The following is a 20,315-nucleotide window of genomic DNA, read 5'->3' as shown; positions in this document are numbered from 1 at the left end:
ATTTAACACAATCAGTAACATTTAGATCAACTCAAAAAAGGCAACAGAAATATCATTTGACATTTACATTTTTTAGCTCTTCCAGACATTTAAATGAAAAACAATTTATTGTTTTTAATATAAATAGACCTCCTGTTCACTGTAAAGTGCCACGTTTTGATAAATTGAGCTTTAAACTTTAAGTACATTTTTTTGGAACTTACAACACGCAACCTAAAACCCCTCTTTCCAAACGCAGACACACACAGAAATGGATAATGCCCCCCCCCCCTTTTCCAGTCCCTAATGGACCTCTGCTGTTCTCTCATATGGCTCTGATCAGCTTAGCATAGTTAGCTTACGCTAACGTAACGTAAATTTTCGGTCTTTAACGAGACGTGGGCATAAAGGAATGGCGAGGATGCAAAGCATGTTAGATGCATTTGACCCATTGTGGAAAAAAACAACAGGCACTTATTTCGGGTCGCAAAATAGGCAGACTCTGAAGCAATGCTGTAACGTCTACACACGCTAAGATACTGTTGTTGTTGCGGCCGGGCGGATATGCTCACCAGGGGATTTTCAAAATAAGAGTCAATGTATCATCCCACCCCTAAACGTTAGCGTTAAGCTAGCTAACAATATATTTATTTATATTAATCATATTCGGTTTTCGGCCAACTGTTTCCTATTTTCGGTATTCTGTTTTCCGCCAAGAATTTCCCATTCGGTGCATCCCTAATAGATAGATAGATAGAGATCTGTATTGATAATGAACATATATACATATAAGGCTCACCATTATCAAAAGGGTAAAAACGCAAGAAAGCTTACAGCTTATTTCCATTGCGGTCCTTCAGATGTCTGTGAGTAATATGCACTGGTGAGTGTATGCCTGGATGTGTGTAGGTGTATGAGAGTATGAGTGCATGATACAACATGCAATTGTCAGAGCCTGTGGGTAAAGCGAGGGTGTGCCCACCACGCAAAAAGTTGGGAGCACCAGCAAAAATGTAGGAGCACCCACCAACAATATGTAATCTTTTTTTTTATTGATAAAAAAAACTACAATATAACAGTACTGTAATGCAGTAAAACAGTGAAAGTAGCCTTAAACTATAGTATAGTGTAGACCTAGTAGTGTAGCCTATAGTGTAGACTAGGCATGTGCCGGTATGAGATTTTCTTTTTTATCCTCTTTTTCTCCGCCTGATTTTTATACTTTTCTCCCCATCCCAATTTAGTCATTGTGCCAATTCCCCCCTCCCCTACCTGGTTGTTGTGCACATGTTCCTCCTACTGGTCGGTACAAGAGAACCCTGAAGTCCACCACATGCTTCCTCCGACACATGTGGAGACAGCCAGTGGCTCTCTTGTCACCTGGCAGCGAGGACTCTCATTGGTGAAGCGTAACGTGTGGGAGGTCACGTTGCCTTCACCATTTGCTGCCTTTCGCTGAGCAGGCGCCCAGACCTGACCTGTAGGCGTCACTGTCCACAACGCCAGATTACCACCCACGACTTCCCTCCCCCTAACTCAGCCAAACGAGTTAGTATGACGACCGGCCCAAGCCGCAGGGCAATGCTGACTCCGGGAGTCGAGACCGCAGCCTCTTGCATTGGTGACGAGCGCAATCTCCACTACGCCACCCGACCGCCCTGCCAGTATGACATTTTGAGGGTACGATAACCTTGGGCAAAAATACCACAGTTTCACGGTATATCACGGTATTCAGTACATAAAAAAATCCCCCATTGAACAAAACGTTTTTTATTACAGTGCACAATAAGCTTTTCTGTAAGTGTTAGTTATGAATGTGTGAGGGAAATGTCTGACCACTTTCAAACTAAGTACAGAATATAAAATGCTTCCAAATAAACTTTCATGATTATGAATATGTAGGCTACATGTCAAAAGGGCAATACATTTTGCTAATGTAATCTACTTGCACAGATGTATGTTATATAGCCTAGTAATATTCTTACTGGATTAAACTTTGGATTCATCTTTTGTGGTGGCTCAATTTAATTCACACACGGAACTATGTGTTGGGGATAAGGGTTCCGCACTAACCATATTTGTTTGTTACATTGCTGTCAGCAAACTAGCTCGACATCAACAGAGTGTTGACATTGAGTTGATGTTTAATACATGTTTAGTAGGGGTGGGGGAAAAAATCGATACGTAGTAGTATCGCGATACTTTGCGTGGCGATACTGTATCGATACAGGGACGCCAAGAGTGCTGGACGTCCCGCGATGATGACTGGGAGGTTGCGACCCTCTCTGCGCCGCCCCCTATCTCCCTGTCTCTGGCTGTCTCGGAGCGATGACCGGAGTGCTGAACGTCCCGTGATTAAGACGGGGAGGACGCGACCCTCTTTGCGCCGCCCGTGTGCCTCAAATAGATCCGCTATCAGCTCTATCTCTAATCTTTCAAAATGTTCAGTTGCTATCACTATCAGCTCTATCTTAAATGTTTCAAAATGTTCAGTTGCTATTGCATGCACTCATCTGTGTTTCACTACACACATGAGTGTATGCTTACCAACTGTCCGTCTGCAACACTACTATGATATCACCGACATCTAAGAAGGGAGATCCCCCCTTGAATGGCCCTTCTAAGGTTTCACTCTAGCAGCAATTAACTATTCTGCTGATCAAAAAATACACATCTATATATTTAAATAACAAATAAATTAAAGTATTTTACAACTGATTAAACAAACAAACAATCTAGCAGCAATCAACTACTCTGCTGCTGATTGAGTATTCTAGCAGTTATTTTTCAGAAAGATTAAGGCCTTGTCCAGACAAACTATTTTGATCTTTTTCGTTTTCATTTCAAAGAGTTTTCCGTGAAAACGAAATCGTCTCAAGAAATAAGTGTGTGCCACACATTTACAAACTAAATGTCTTTCCTGTTTTAGACGTCGCTCTTTTATTTTGAAACCCCCTGACCGGAAGTGTTATCGTTGTTTTCGGTAGCGGAGTAACTTGTGTCGTCCGGTTCTGTGATTTTGAGCTGACGTTAGTTTCCAACGGATAGGAGAGACAGACACACACACCGTGGCGCAAATGCAGCTTCACAGAGGAGGAGGAAGAGCTGCTGATTTTAATTGGCAGGAGAGAGAGAGCGTGTCAAAGCCGTATATAATATAATAGCCCCGTGGGGTGTGGTCGGAGGCAGCTAGAACTACCTGTTGTATTAAATTAATTGATTGATATTTAACTTGTCTCCGTGTCCAGTCCTTTCGACTAGCTCCACCCGTGCATTGTAAACAATGAATGATACATGCAATTGTAACGTTACTGTGTGTTGTAGCTATGTTAATAAATTCTGAATGGCATTAACGTTAGTTGGGTATGCTAGTGCTAATATCAACACTAGCTGGCTGGCTACAACGAATTCTCACAAGCTGGCATCGTAAAATCTCAACACCAGGCCCATGGGAATACTATTTACTAAATTATGGAGGCTTTTTAATCGTCAAGGTACTGTAAGAGAGGATTTGTCATGATCAACTGAAGGCGTATGCTATGGAACAGTCTATGTGCTTAGCTCCTTAGCTTATTTGGGTTTTCAGAAAAAGGCCTGGTATGTGTATTTTTATTAATCACAGTAGCCTCCCGGTGTTTAATAAAAACTTCTAGCCAGGACATATCTGGACATACTGTATAAGACATTTATGTATCATGTTTATTTTTTGTTGGCTGGGTTTGCATGCGGATTAAGGGAGATGTCAATCTGTTGTCGACGGTGGTAGTACAGGGGCAGTACATTTAGCTGTAAAAGCCTGATCAAGCTCAATAGCTTCTGTAACACGAACGCAACTACTCTGTACGATGCCATTGTTGTGATGTTGGCTGAGTTTGCACATGCGGGTTAAGGGAGAGGTGGGCTATCGCGTCATCGGTTCAGGAAAATGCGCGTATAGGCTTGTAAAGACGGCGACGCAAGGGGGCGTCTTCAGATTTTCCCACTCTGGGACCCGGTCTCAGAAAATTGCGTTTTCAGGCTCCCAGAACGCAGGTCCGTGTGGATGAAAGGTGCATAAGATAAAATACTTTGACTGATACAACCGAAATCGGTTTCGTCTGGACATGGCCTAACATGTTCACTCTCTCTGGTAAGAGCCGAGCCCGCTCCACACTCACTGTGTCCCCCGCTTTGGAGTAGGGATGGGCGTGAGTAATCGTAGCTATGAGAAAAATCGATCTTAAATTATTAATAATTTTTATGAAATTTCTTTTTTTGAAAAGAAAATGTGTACATATTTGTTTCACATGTATGTGTAAGATTATAACTGTTTGTTGGTTTCCTTAAACATATACGTGAATGAACAATGTTTTTTTCCCCCTTTACGAGTAATACACGATCACTCAAGTATAGCATGGATTTTTACTAAAAATGCCCATCCCTACTTTGGAGAAGACCCGCTCTGCGGTGTGTGTGGCTTGTTTACCGACGTCACTCACATCCGCTACTCTTCTGCACTGCTATTGCTTGCACTGTAGCCTTGGGAGCTAATGTTATGTCCGACGATTAGCTAACGTTAGCTTAATAACGTTACATGGGTTACAAATATGTGGAACTATGGAAGGAGTAAGCCGACCGCTAAAAAGAAAACCTACTGCGGCAGCAAGAGCACATAACAAAAAAAAGTTTTGAGAGGAGTGGAAGTTTGGAGATAGTAGTGTTTCAAGAGACTGGCTACAGTAATATGATGCTGGGCTGTAGTGATCAGTTCGCAAGTATGTCAAAAAGAAACAACACGTTTGTCATCTGTAGTAAATAAATGAAGCTGGAATCCATTCGTGACCATGAACAGAGCCAGTGTCCCATTGGCTGCATGTCTGTGTCCCGGATTCAATCGGAGCCTCTCCTCTAAAGACGCTCTGTGGCTAGGCTAACAACCATGTCAGAGCAGAGGTGGAATCTGAGCTACACTTTCTAACAACCTGCCCACAGTACCAAGATATCAGAGACATATACTCCCCAGGGTTTCCGTTAGAATTTTTTTTTGCAGGTCTGAGTGTCCGGTAGATTTCAATCTACCGGACAAATGGGATAAATTCCGGTCAGAGTTTATTGAGCTTAAAAACAATTGATAGGCCTATATAAAGAATGACATCATCAAGGAATTTATAATATTTTAACTTAAAACTAGGCTACTTTTGCGTATACATACAGTCATTAATATATTCCAAATAAAATAAGTCCCTCGAGACTTCGTGCTGCTGCCGACTTGAGGTGTCGGTGGGCAGTCTGCCCGACATTAAACAGTCTGTTATAATCACATTTTTATGAGCTAACGAATTCCGTTATATTGTACATTTGTATTAATTATATCAAGCAAAGAACTGAGAAATTTGGCAGAGAGAGACGGCAACATTATCGTGGGTTTGCGTTATGACTCCACCTCCCAACGACTTGGTGCTGGTCATAATATCCAGTGAAAATAATTCCCTCTAAGCACAATTTGATTATTTGAATTGTATTAAAATAGACTAAAATTAAATAGCCTATGCGATGAACGAAACAATCATTACATTTGTTTCATCGTTGCTTCACCAAGCAGCCGGTCTAATGATAGGCTTGTTCAAGATGGGATAGGCGGACGCAGATCTGCGCAGGTTTGACTACCGCCTCGCCAAGCGCGTTGCATGACGGTTAGAATGTTGTCCGATTTGCTCTGAAAATCTGGCGAGGCGAGGCGCGGAACTCCCGCGGGAGCGAGCCACAAGCAGCCTTCAGAGCGAGGCTCCACAGTACCTCTCAGCCGGCTGCTCCCGGCTGGGAAGCGACTTGCTACGGTCGCGCAAAGCGCCTATTGGCTCAGAAAAGTTGTCAGTCACCAGCCATGTGACAGCCAGGGAGTTATGAGACGTTCGATTGATTGAAAACTTTATTATGTTATGCGTTATCAACTTATCATCATATCATCATGATAAACTTCAAGCTGTCAGACACACACACGCACACACACACATACAGCAGTGTGTTGTGTGTGTGTGCGGCCAGGAGCGCGCAACAAGATGGTATACATTATGGTATATGAATAGTATATTCCACTGTAGCAGTATGGTGTGCTGTACATTTGAATCTGATCTAATTTTGCACACGGCCATCGCATTATAATGAGCTGGACAGGTGTGTAATGTGTGTGTGGTGACGTGAAAGCGTATCTGCCGCGCGGGACTAGGCGAGAGGCTCTCGTGAAATCGGCAGTGTCCGCCCTCTTAACTCCTCCCCCGGCTTCACTCGGCTACTCTCGTCTACTAGTCGAGGCAAACCGAAATCCATCTTGAACAAGCCTATGACACCGCTGTGTCATAGGTCCGGTCCGGTCTGGGCTCAGCAGCGCCCCCCACCCAACAGCTGAATTCAAAATGGCTGGATTGGAGTACTGCATTCTGACGGCCTGCAGATGGATGCTTCTCACAAATCTAACTGCAGCCAGCTCGCGCTGACACAGCGGTGTCATTATTAGACCGGCTGCTTGGTGAAGCAACGATGAAACAAATGTAATGATTGTTTCGTTCATCGCATAGGCTATTTAATTTTAGTCTATTTTAATACAATTCAAATAATCTAATTGTGCTTAGAGGGAATTATTTTCACCGGACATTATGACCGGAGAGATTAAATATGTCGGACTTCAACAGATTTTGCCGGTCAAATACCGGTAATTACCGGCTAACGGAAACGCTGATACTCCCCATGAATTGCAAACACACAAAGAGAGTTTGAAAACATGTATTGTGCACGTGTTGTTGACATTAACTCATTGGACACCACTCACGAATAAAGTCGGGTTAACTCGCCGACGCTTGAGCGCCAAACCCGAGATTTTTTTTTTTTAATTTCTTTGATTAGATATTCCCATTCATAATCCATCGAGGGAGCCTGTGTTATCATTGGGAATGAGTCTGAGATCGCAAACGTCCAATACCGCCGCCTGCCGCCTTGCGGCCGTTATTGCACATCCTTTGAAACTCTGTCTTGAGCTGTGCGTTGATCTAAAGTGTCCGGGCGGGGTTTTCCTTGTCGGGCAGGACAAGCGTTTATAACGCATGGATTGAGGAGAATCAAGCACTCCCGGTTCATGTTCTTTGGTGGATTATGTTGGCAACACGATCAACATCAATACATGGAATGGCGAACAGATAATTGGAATATTCTTTTTGGAGTACATCCTAGTCAAGGTAAGGGCTATATGGTATCAATCTTGCGTTGATCCAAGAATCCCTTCACTGCGATCCGAGCGTATGTGTGTAATGTGTGTGTGTAACGTATTCCGTATTCCGTTTTCTCCCATCCCAATGTTAGTCGTTATGCCAATTCCCAATCCCCTTCCTGGTCGCTGCGCACTTACCCCCCACAGTCGGTCTGGGAGAGTGGAGGCTACCACGTGCTTCCTCCGACACACGTCCAGCCAACCGCTTCTTTTCACCTGGCAGCGCGGATTCTCACTGAGAGGGCGTAGCGTGTGGAAGGATCACACTATCCCACTTAGATCCTATCCGTGCTTAGCAGGCGCCCCGACCGAACTGTAGGAGTCGCTGTTTACAACGACCCGGACCCACCCCGCCAGCTTCTCCCACCCTCTAATACTGCCAATTGTATTAGTGTGAACGGCCAGCCAAGCTGGTGACAACCCCGGAGCTGTGAGCTGGATTCGAACAGGCGAATCCAGCGTCTCCGGGGTTGGTGACGAACGCAATCTCCGTTACGCCACCTGACCGCCCTCCCCCCCACCCTTTCATGCATTCATGATGAAACATAATACCGATAATATAGTGTTGATTTCAGATTGATTGTTGATACAGGCGAGAAACCGTACGTTTTTTTGTGAAATGCACGTATTGCTGCATAGCGTCGTTTTCTGGGATTAGACAGGATTACTCTAAAACTATACTCATTCACCACGGTATAAAACGGGAATGTATGGATGAAAAAAATATTTATTTTTCACAAATTGAACAATACTCGATGTCAAATGGGCAATAGTATTATATCCATAGCTATGATATATAATATATTTGTATTCCTATACTTTAAAGCGGTGGCCTTCTTACCACACGGTACACAGCGCCCTCTCTAAAAAAATTGCCACCGTTGGATCTCTCGTGAATCGATACACGGTAGTACCGACGTGTTTCGGTTGGTACCCTTAAAAGTACCGAATTCGGTACCCATCCCTAAATATAAATGCATTTTTTATTCCAATCCCGATTTGTATTTGAGATTCCCAAATCCCATCGGACTTGACTTCTTCGTGTCCCTCAGTGAGTGTAATACCAGCATTCAACTGTATGTGCCACAGCGGTTTCTATCATCATCACCACCCACGCTATGCATAAAATATATAGGTCTGCGGAGAGGCACGCTGAGGAGGCCGTGCAAACTAGGGGTGCACGATATTGATTTTTTGACCCCGATACCGATAACTTTCTGCTCCTCAAGGCCGATACCGATAACCGATATTTATTGTATTATTAAAAAAATAATTATCAATTCTTTTTTTTCAACATGAAACAAAACATATCACAATACAATAATAATACGTCAAATGTATATACTCTCTTTTCTGGACTCTTCGTATCACAAACAGTACTGTATTTGCAAATCTGGTATGTCATGTATAGATGTAGGCAGTACTGTCTATCTGTATGTCATGTATGTCATTATGTTATGATGAATTGAAAATGGGGGACCCTGATGTAAACAAGATGAAAGTCTTTCTCTGGTCTGCATCCCCTTAACAATTGTATGTATTGAGCTGTACTGTATTGTACCCATTCTGCAAATTCATTCATTCATTAATTTGCTGTCTCGTTATAACACAAACAGCTCACCATGAACCATGACATTACGTTAGTTAGCATCCAAGCTAGCGTGATAACGTTAGTAGTTAGAAACGGCTAGGCTGCCTGCTTACCTGCAATAATGTTGTCATCGTCCTGGACAGATAGACTTGTTAAATCATAATATCCACACTTTGTGCTGGTCCTCAGTAAATGTCCCGCCGGCAGCTGGTTTTGGATTAGCTTAGCCTTTAGCTGCTCGGCGTTGTCGGATTTTAATACACCATCGTAGCGGTGGTGATGTTTCAGGTGACTTATTATGTTGGATGTGTTATAGCTTGTTGCCCCTTTCCCTCCTCGTGAAACTTCTGCATTGCATTTATTACAAATAGCAAGCGATCTTTTTCATCTGAAACTATTCCTAGTACCGACGCCATCTTTGTTGTTTACGTCCACGCTGCTCCAAGAAATTTACGTGGCTACGTCACAGCCAAGAAAGGGAGCGCTGGATTTGTGTAAAACGCCCTGTTCCTAAACCACACGCTATCAGTCGTACCACAGTACTGGCAAAACGGGAGGAGCCTACAGTCAAAACAAACGCACTTCATTCCAATTCACCCACACGGCATTTTTTTTTACCAAAAAATATATTATATTATCGGAGCTATTAATAACGTTATCGGGTTTATCGGGATGACGTCATAATTGCTGATATCGGCCCGATAATTATCAGCCCGATAATTATCGGCCCGATAATTATCGTGCAAACTGCAAGGGAATACGGGGCATCTCTCTCTTTACCTAATATTTTGGCTCAAAAGGGCAGGTGCTCGAGCACCCCTTGGGCTCTATGTGTGCACGTGCCTGCACATACACACACATATATATATACACACACACACACACACACATGCACCTCTAGGCCAAGGGACTAGAACCCTTAACCCTGGCAGTGTTAGTGCCTTGCTCTGCTGTTTCTAGTTGTGATGGTCAGCAACATAACAGCCCCCACATTAACACCAATAGCTGGTTTAAATGGCCTGCAGCATAGTAGTCAGTATTAGCATTAGCCTCCGTTAGTGTGTATTGCAGCCTGCAGCATGGCTAGTAGCCAGTATTAGCATTAGCTTCAGTTAGTGTGCATTGCAGCCGGCAGCATGGCTAGCATGTGTAGCCCCATAGTGTTGTGCATAGGCTCCTATCACTCCTGCATTAGCTTTAGCAGAGATTCCTGTCCAGAAGGCGGTAAATCCCTTTAAAGTAAAGTAGATTAGATTCGACAGTACCAGGATAATACACATACAGTACACACAGCCTGCTACTACTTGCTCATCATCAACTTGAGAGCCCCCCCCCGCCCCCCCATACTGAAGGTCAGACAAGAAACTGGACGCTGCCTTCATAATCTGGCCTTAAAGTGGGCGTGGCCGTTGGGTCACTGTCCATTAACACTGAATAAAGTGAGCCAGCTTCCTCCTCCAGCTGGTTCTAACTCTAATCCTACCTGACTCCAGATCAGACCCCAGGCAGTTCTGTCAGTTAATTTCTTCTCTCAATAGTAATAATATTACTACTGCTGTAATATAATTAGTAGTATGGGGATGTGGTGGGGATTGATGTGTGGGGTGTTTGGAGGACTGGCTGTTCCGGGGGGGGGGTTCACATACCTTCGAGCAACACTACTTATTGTACTTATTTTATGCCTATTCTTATGTCTGCACTTTATGCATTGTTTTTATTCTGTCCACTGTATACTCATTTTATGCCTATGCTATGTTAATTTAATGCTATTTGCTGTGGGGCACTTTGGGCTGCGGTCCATGTGTGAAAGGTGCTATATAGATAGTTATTATTATTTATTATTATATTGTAAAGAAATGTATGCATTGAAATGTCTGTAAGTCTCGACGACATTGACAATGAGGGTGACCTCAATTGTCCTTTTCGAGAATAAATAAAGGTTTGAATGAATATTGTTTTGTTATATTCAGTGTTCTGACTATTTGTTATATTCTGTGTTCTGACTCTATTTGTTCTCTTCTATCTACATTAACATTTAGTCATTTAGTTCTGTACAACAATTCAGCAGGAAGGGTACAACTAGGGATGCACAGATCCGATATTGATATTGGATATCGGCCCCGATATCACTAAAACAGCGATCGGGTATCGGTAAAAATATATATATATCGGAATATTTTTTAAAGAATTTTATAATATAATAAGAAATTAAATAAGAAATAACAATTCAGTACATTTATACTTACTTACTTACTTATCCTCTTCGTCCCGGTTGGGGCATAAGGCCGCAATCATACACTGCCACTGAATCCTGTCTCGTGCTTTTATATCTATGTGTTAATTTGTTACATTTAGTTTCACTAAGTTAGGAAAGTAATGTTTTAAGTCAAGCCTGATGTTGCCTTGCACAAAAGAATGATCCCAGTCTCTTCCACACAGTGAGGCATACAGTTTATTAATTGAACAATGGGTATTTACATTTAGACTCTTTTATCCAAAGCGACTTACAAGTTCTGTACGACAAGTCATCAGGAAGGGCACAACTCTATCAGCTGAGTAACAATGTTCATCAAAGTGTTGAGTGCTACAGTGTAGGTTAGTATATTAGGACACGTGCATGACAGAAGGTTAGTTAGAGTTAGATACGTTTTTTTTCTTCATTTCAGATAATTGTATGGGTATCGGATCGGTACTCGGTATCGGCCGATACCCAAAGCCAGGTATCGGTATCGGGACTGAAAAAGTCGGATTGTGCATCCCTAGGTACAACTCTGCATTGTTCGTCAAACAGTGTAGAACTTGAGTGCTACAGACTTGAGTGCATATTAGTATAGTAGGTAGTAATATAGGCAAGGTAGATTCCTTAGTAAGAGAGTGAATACTAGTGAAAGACAGTGTAGTGGTTAACACTGTCGCCTCACAGCAAGAAGGTCCAGGGTTCGATTCCCGCTTGGGGACCAGGTTTCCATGATGCCAGGTACCCAGGTGGGGTATCTCCCAGGCCTTTCTGTGTAGAGTTTGCATGTTCTCCCCGTGCTCGCAAGGGTTTCCCCCCCGATAAGATAAACCCAATGGAAAAACATGCACAACAACAGATCGCTAACGCTGTGGCGTCCTTGACGAAGACGGACAGGAGCACTTGGATTGGTCCCCTGGCGCGGCTCACGTTGACGCCTGTCTGCTCCCGGCTGCCCTTGGGGGGGAAGGACGACGGGATGGGTTAATCGCATCGGCGATCCTAAAGAGACAATGCATGCGTGTGTGTTCCGGTGTGTGTGCTAAACTAACCGCTGTGTGTACCGCTAAAAAACATTGAGTGTCGTTGCATGCCGAATAAAGACCTCTGCAACAGGTCCTGCATTATTATTATATGGTTAGTATTTTTTTTCTTCATTTCAGATATTGATTGGAGAGGTGTGTTCTTAGTTGACGACTGAAAACTGGGTAGGTTTTGGCTGTCCCGACTGTGGTGGCAAGTTCGTTCCACCATTGTGGAGCGAGGACCTAGAATAGGCGGCTTCTCTTTCATGACCCCCTGGAGCTCGGATACGAGTGCCAGGTGTGCCAGGGTTAATAGGAACTATGTGCCAGGGTTATGGTCTATGTGCCAGGGTTAGATCTATGTGCCAGGGTTAGATCTATGTGCCAGGGTTAGATCTATGTGCCAGGGTTAGATCTATGTGCCAGGGTTAGATCTATGTGCCAGAGTTAGGATCTATGTGCCACTGCCAGGGTTAGGGTCTATGTGCCAGGGTTAGATCTATGTGCCAGGGTTAGATCTATGTGTCAGGGTTATAACTATGTGTCAGGGTTATAACTATGTGCCAGGGTTAGGGTCTTTGTGCCAGGGTTAGATCTATGTGCCATGGTTAGGGTCTTTGTGCCAGGGTTAGATCTATGTGCCAGGGTTAGATCTATGTGCCAGGGTTAGGGTCTATGTGCCAGGGTTAGATCTATGTGCCATGGTTAGGGTCTATGTGTCAGGGTAGGGCTGGGCGATATGACCAAAAACTTTATCGCGATAAAATTATAAAATTATTTTCATATAATTCGATATCGATAATTATCGTCGATATAATGTCCGTCAAGTTTAATTAACTTCTTATGCTGCTGCGAATGTCTCAAGTCGAGTTGATGTCGTCATCAGTCCGCGCACGTTACACGTTAAGCAAGCGGAGTATCTCATGACAATAAATATGACACTAAAATACTCTCTTCCGCCACAATATATTGAAACGAACTGTATACCCCACACTACTATAAACGTGGCCTCAGAATTCAAAACACACACATACTCGGCACGTAAATATATAAAACGTCGCCGTGCAAGCTAATTAGCCTAGCAAGCCTGTAGTATCTAAGCGCTGTATTCCATGACAATGTGCTAAATATTACACTAAAATACTCTCTTCCGCCACAATATATTGAAACGACGTCCACTGTATATCCCCACTACTATAAACGTGGCCTCAGAATTCACGTCACACACATACTCGGCACGTAAATATATAAAACATCGGCGTGCAAGCTAATTAGCCTAGCAAGCCTTGTTGAGTGAGTCCTACCTCCTTCCGGGTATATTTCGCTCTCGGCCATCTCCTTCACTGATTGGTTGTTAGCTGTTGTGCGTAAACACGTCATCACGTAACGTTGGTTGTTGTTAGTGAGTGAGCTGAGCCGAGGCTGAACGGAGCCAAGCTTGAAAAATCGATATATCGAAACTTTGCGACCACGTTTCATGTTTATTTCGAGGAAATAATTTATCGCGATAGTTATCGTTATCGTTTTATCGCCCAGCCCTATGTCAGGGTTAGATCTATGTGCCATGGTTAGGGTCTATGTGCCAGGGTTAGATCTATGTGCCATGGTTAGGGTCTATGTGCCATGGTTAGGGTCTTTGTGCCAGGGTTAGATATATGTGCCAGGGTTAGATCTATGTGCCATGGTTAGGGTCTATGTGCCATGGTTAGGGTCTTTGTGCCAGGGTTAGATCTATGTGCCAGGGTTAGATCTATGTGCCAGGGTTAGATCTATGTGCCATGGTTAGGGTCTATGTGCCAGGGTTAGGGTCTTTGTGCCAGGGTTAGATCTATGTGCCAGGGTTAGATCTTTGTGCCAGGGTTAGATCTATGTCCCAGGGTTAGATCTATGTGCCAGGGTTAGAACTATGTGCCAGGGTTAGAACTATGTGCCAGGGTTAGGGTCTATGTGCCAGGGTTAGAACTATGTGCCAGGGTTAGAACTATGTGCCAGGGTTAGAACTATGTGCCAGGGTTAGAACTATGTGCCAGGGTTAGATCTATGTGCCAGGGTTAGAACTATGTGCCAGGGTTAGAACTATGTGCCAGGGTTAGATCTATGTGCCAGGGTTAGAACTATGTGCCAGGGTTAGATCTATGTGCCAGGGTTAGAACTATGTGCCAGGGTTAGATCTATGTGCCAGGGTTAGGGTCTATGTGCCATGGTTAGGGTCTTTGTGCCAGGGTTAGATCTATGTGCCATGGTTAGGGTATATGTGCCAGGGTTAGGGTCTTTGTGCCAGGGTTAGATCTATGTCCCAGGGTTAGATCTATGTGCCAGGGTTAGATCTATGTGCCAGGGTTAGAACTATGTGCCAGGGTTAGATCTATGTGCCAGGGTTAGATCTATGTGCCAGGGTTAGATCTATGTGCCAGGGTTAGATCTATGTGCCAGGGTTAGATCTATGTGTCAGGGTTAGAGTCTATGTGCCAGAGTTAGAACTATGTGCCAGGGTTAGATCTATGTGCCAGGGTTAGAACTATGTGCCAGGGTTAGAACTATGTGCCAGGGTTAGATCTATGTGCCAGGGTTAGAACTATGTGCCAGGGTTAGAACTATGTGCCAGGGTTAGAGTCTATGTGCCAGAGTTAGAACTATGTGCCAGGGTTAGAACTATGTGCCAGGGTTAGATCTATGTGCCAGGGTTAGAACTATGTGCCAGGGTTAGAACTATGTGCCAGGGTTAGATCTATGTGCCAGGGTTAGAACTATGTGCCAGGGTTAGATCTATGTGCCAGGGTTAGAACTATGTGCCAGGGTTAGATCTATGTGCCAGGGTTAGGGTCTATGTGCCAGGGTTAGATCTATGTGCCAGGGTTAGATCTATGTGCCATGGTTAGGGTCTATGTGCCAGGGTTAGGGTCTTTGTGCCAGGGTTAGATCTATGTGCCAGGGTTAGATCTTTGTGCCAGGGTTAGATCTATGTCCCAGGGTTAGATCTATGTGCCAGGGTTAGAACTATGTGCCAGGGTTAGGGTCTATGTGCCAGGGTTAGAACTATGTGCCAGGGTTAGAACTATGTGCCAGGGTTAGAACTATGTGCCAGGGTTAGAACTATGTGCCAGGGTTAGATCTATGTGCCAGGGTTAGAACTATGTGCCAGGGTTAGAACTATGTGCCAGGGTTAGAGCTATGTGCCAGGGTTAGAACTATGTGCCAGGGTTAGATCTATGTGCCAGGGTTAGAACTATGTGCCAGGGTTAGATCTATGTGCGAGGGTTAGGGTCTATGTGCCATGGTTAGGGTCTTTGTGCCAGGGTTAGATCTATGTGCCATGGTTAGGGTCTATGTGCCAGGGTTAGGGTCTTTGTGCCAGGGTTAGATCTATGTCCCAGGGTTAGATCTATGTGCCAGGGTTAGATCTATGTGCCAGGGTTAGAACTATGTGCCAGGGTTAGATCTATGTGCCAGGGTTAGATCTATGTGCCAGGGTTAGATCTATGTGCCAGGGTTAGATCTATGTGCCAGGGTTAGATCTATGTGCCAGGGTTAGATCTATGTGTCAGGGTTAGAGTCTATGTGCCAGAGTTAGAACTATGTGTCAGGGTTAGAGTCTATGTGCCAGGGTTAGAGTTATAAACAAACTAGGGTATATTTAACGATGAGTCAGCCTACAGGGAGGAGGTTCAGCACCTAGTGGTGTGGTACGCCGACAACAACCGGGCGCTCAACACCAACAAAACCAAAGAGCTCATCAGGGACTTCAGGAAGATCAAACCAGGCACGCACAGCCCCCTCCATATCAACAGGACGGAGGTTGAGTGTCTCCAGGTTCCTGGTGGTCCAAAGAGTCGGATGTTGTTCATTCAGCCCACGCACACCACTGAGAGATTACCTGTAATTTAGCATAACCTCATATGTATGGCGAACAAGCCAGACCCCCCCCCCCCCCCCCCCGACATACACACACATACGCACGCAAGGAGGAATTGGTGGTCGATTGAGATGGCCTGGGGCTGTCTCTTGGAGATCAAATTAATGAAGGTTTATGGCATATAGAACGGACATTCATACACAGCAACACGTCTCTGAACAAGATGTGATAAACACGAAGCGATATCATTTCCTTGGCATGAAACGGGAAATAGTAATGAAACCATTAGGGACCTGCATGACGCTTCTTTCTCTATTCAATACAATTTTACCCTGAGGGATGATTTACAATAAAGTGCTAAAAACTGAAAAGTAGGCTACTTACATTCTTGACAGTAAAACTCCCAAAATGGTGTTAGCATAAAAAAGGCCAGCTGTAGTTTACATAGCTTGCATACAACTTTGTCTCGAAGTTCCACAAGTTGATCAAAATCTAAAGTATTTCCAAACGGGCTCAGAGTGCAAATCACTGTCTTCACGACGAGTTGGGTACTGAACTCTCTGCCTTCACACCATGTGCTTGTTGTTGTTGTAGTTGTTGTTGTTGTTGTTACAACTGGCTGCACGTTCTTCAGCTCAATGAAAGTAACATTGCGTGTCTCTGTCTCCTATCCAGCATGCAGCGCATTCAGGCCCACGTGAGAAGTTGCGAGGAAGACAGCCGGGGGCTGTTTTTTTTCACAATCTAATGTATGGGTTTTTTTACAAGTCGATTATAAATTATATAGAATATTTGTTGACAGCCCTACTCAACAGTAACTGCACACTGCATCACCCTCAAGTGGAACATGGAAAGCCATGTTCTGCTCAAATCTTACCGAACCGTGACTTGAAAACAGAGGTACATAGCGAACCGTGGTTTTTGAGTACCGTTACACCCCTAGAGTCCACATCTCCGAGGACCTCTCTTGGATCCTCAACACCTTGACCCCAGTTAAGAAAGCTCACAAGTGACTCTTCTTCCTGATAAAACTGAGGAAAGACCACCTGTCTCCTCAGCTTCTGGTGAACTTCTACAGTTGTGCCATAGAAAGCAGCACTAACTGCATCACAGTATGGTGAGGCAACTGGTCTGCCTCGGACCAGAAAGCACCCAACGCATCACCGGTACACCACTCTGAGGAAGGACCCCTCTCACCCCCAACCACAGACTGCTTGTCCTCCTTCCCTCTGGGAGGCGTTATAATCTCAGTTCCAGGGCCAGCAGTCTCTCTCTCCCTTTGTCTCTCTCCCTCTGTCTGTCTGTCACTCACGCTCTCTCCATACCATTATAAACTCTATTGCCTATACGCAAGGCTCTGTTACCTATACTCTACCTATTCCATATGAACATGCGGTGTGTGTGTGTGTGTGTGTGTGTGTGTGTGTGTGTGTGTGTGTGTGTGTGTGTGTGTGTGTGTGTGTGTGTGCAGCAGGAAAACAAACAAACAGTGGAAGCTGGAGCATGAGAGAGAGTTGTTGGAAGATTCTATGGAGTAGCGTTACCACGAAAAGTGGTAAAAAGACATTCGGGATCTATCATCTATCTTACAATAAAAGTGGCCTGTTGGGATGTTAGATCCTAATGTGAAAAACTGTGATTTTATGTCTGCTCATTTTACCCTTGCTATTACTTTACTTATTTGTACTTGTATTTCTACGCCCCACTATCCGCTGGGTGCATACTATGACCTTTATCATGTTTTGTAACAGATTACAGAAATTCAAGAAGCCTATTGGAACGTGAGGTTCTGATATGATTTTATTAATATATGCATTATTTTTATCTCACTTTATGCTTTGCTCTTGCTGCTTGTTTTACACTGATTCATTTCATGTCTTATTTCTTACTGATGTAAAGCACTTTGAACTGCAATCCCCTGTATGAAAGGTGCTATACAAATAAAGTTATTATTATTATTATTATTATTATTATTATTATTATTATTATTATTATTATTATTATTATTATTATTATTATCTTAGCGTTATCTAAAAAATAAAAACAATGGTTCATGTTTGTGCATTTCAAAATTGTGCCAACAACATGTTGCCCACTTTGCGTATCGTTCATAGACTATTGATATGGAGAGACACACTAATGTTTTGGCTACCTGTGCTGTGTTACATGAAGCCAAACACACATCCTGGCTGTACCAAAAAAATATTCTCAAGAAATCTGTCATTCCATGAGTGGAGAGAGCTGCTGTCGTGCAGACAGAGAGGAGGTAATGTAACATTAATTATTACAAATGGAAACTTTGACTGTTTCGATTGACAATAAGCATTAAGTATGCATCAGGTATAACATTACTGCAATAAGCTCAATAAACACAGATAATATTTGTCCAGGACATTGAAATCTTCCCTGACACATGACCAGCACCACTCTTCTCTACTGAAACCCAGGCACTTCACTTCAGTATCCATATTGCAATGTGCACATAGTAGGGGTGGGGAGAAAACATCTATTCACTTAAGTATCATGATTCTTATCAAAAAATGTAATCGCCGCACTGATCTTTAAATAGATATTTAACCAGGTTACCAGGACACTCCGTTTCCCAGGACTGAGACACGTATCTGATTCAATACTATCATCATACTTCGGTGCAGATTCTATATGTATTGTGATTTAATATTACGATTTATTGTGACTTATTTTAACACTGGACCATGTTAAATTATAGCCTACTTCGAGACTAAGCTATTATGAGTCAGAATTACTTTGCCTGTTGATTCAGTATATTTCATGTGATATTGAAGGCGAGATAACTAGACTAACTGTAGTAACAAGGTACTGGCTAGAGGCCTAGGCTAACTGTTATGTAGTAACAGGGTCTACTAGAGACCTAGGCTAACTGTTATGTAGTAACAGGGTACTGACTAGAGACCTAGGCTAACTGTTATGTAGTAACAGGGTAGTGACTAGAGACCTAGGCTAACTGTGTTATGTAGTAACAGGGTAGTGACTAGAGACCTAGGCTAACTGTTATGTAGTGACACTCACAGGGTACTGACTAGAGACATAGGCTAACTGTTATGTAGTAACAGGGTACTGACTAGAGACCAAGGCTAACTGTTTTGTAGTGACACAGTACTGACTAGAGGACCTAGGCTAACTGTTATGCAATACATTGGTTTCATCCAAGGCTTCCATTATAACCAGGAATAGGGAAACAATGCAGCATAGAAATCTGGCTGTTGGGGCACAACAATCCCCAGAAGTTCCAACGGCGCCAATCTTTTTGTGGCGACAAACTAGCCGACTGTCACAAAACGAGCTGTGTTTCCCAGGTCGCTCCACAAAGTGAACAGACCTCTAGTGACTGGGTGATGGAGCCGCTTGCTGAGTGAATCCAAGCCTTGTATCACCAACACCAAGTGGCAACTTAAAACCAGTGGTCAATAACAACACAGCCAAGGTAGAAAAGATAGGAATGAATTAGCAACACTGATGCCGCTGCTACAAGACACAAAGAATTGCACTTGTTTATGCAGCATAAACATACTACTAGCCAACCATAACCATCAGTCATACTTATATTAACAACCCATAATAACTAACCAGAAACAATTACATTTACTATCCATAACTAACTATATCAACAGTCATATCACACTAACTATATCTACATATATGATCTTAGCAGGGTTGTGGGCTAACAGATTGGTAGACTTCATTAACCAGCTAGCTAACCAACACTGTCAGCAGCACTGAGCCAGCTAGCTAACTGCTAGACAACCCTTGTTAACTATGGCTTTCAGCTGGGATGCTAGACAGACAGATCCCCATCCTGTGCTGTCAGCCACACACACACACAAGCGCGCGCACACACACACGTAAACACACACACACACACACACATTGCTGCTAGCCGTTAGCTAACGTTAGTTAGCCTGGACTGATGAAGCTCCAGCTGTTATCTGGTCAGAAGCTGAAGCCAGCTAACTAACTAGTACCCGGCTAGGCTAACTAGTACCCGGCTAGGCTAACTAGTACCCAGCTAGGTGAACTAGTACCCAGCTAGGCTAACTAGTACCCGGCTAGGCTAACTAGTACCCAGCTAGGCTAACTAGTATCCAGATAATGAACTAGGAGCCAGCTAGCTAACTGCTACCCAGGTTAAGGATACAGTTTGAAGCCTTTCAGGATCTCCTTGGCTCTGTCTTCGTCTGATGAAGACATTATTCCTCGAACCTGCCGGCTCTTCCAGTGGACTGGAGCTTCTGCTGGTGACCTGCTGCGGGTAGAAGTAGGACTAGTTATATGATTTAGAAGACTAGTTAGCGACTAGGAAGGTTAGTTAGTAAGAAAACTAGCAGTGAGCAGCAGGGCGGCCTGTCGGCAGA

At 43.7% G+C, this 20,315-nt stretch overlaps 1 protein-coding gene across 2 annotated transcripts in view; it reads right to left on the bottom strand.

The window, feature by feature from the left end:
- Positions 1-20,315, bottom strand: part of pde6d (phosphodiesterase 6D, cGMP-specific, rod, delta) — a 74,720-nt gene extending 54,405 nt beyond the window's left edge. For both annotated transcript variants that reach the window (XM_084309457.1, XM_084309458.1), the window contains exon 1: positions 20,099-20,315. In XM_084309457.1, coding sequence (XP_084165583.1) covers positions 20,099-20,151 — 53 coding nt within the window. In that variant the 5' untranslated portion in view covers positions 20,152-20,315. The remainder of the gene's footprint in view (positions 1-20,098) is intronic.

This window comes from Notolepis coatsorum (genome assembly GCF_963971535.1).
Source record: "Notolepis coatsorum genome assembly, chromosome: 3".
Lineage (NCBI taxonomy): Eukaryota > Metazoa > Chordata > Actinopteri > Aulopiformes > Paralepididae > Notolepis > Notolepis coatsorum.
Note: the sequence above shows the minus strand (reverse complement) of the source record. Positions and strands in the feature narration are given on the sequence as shown.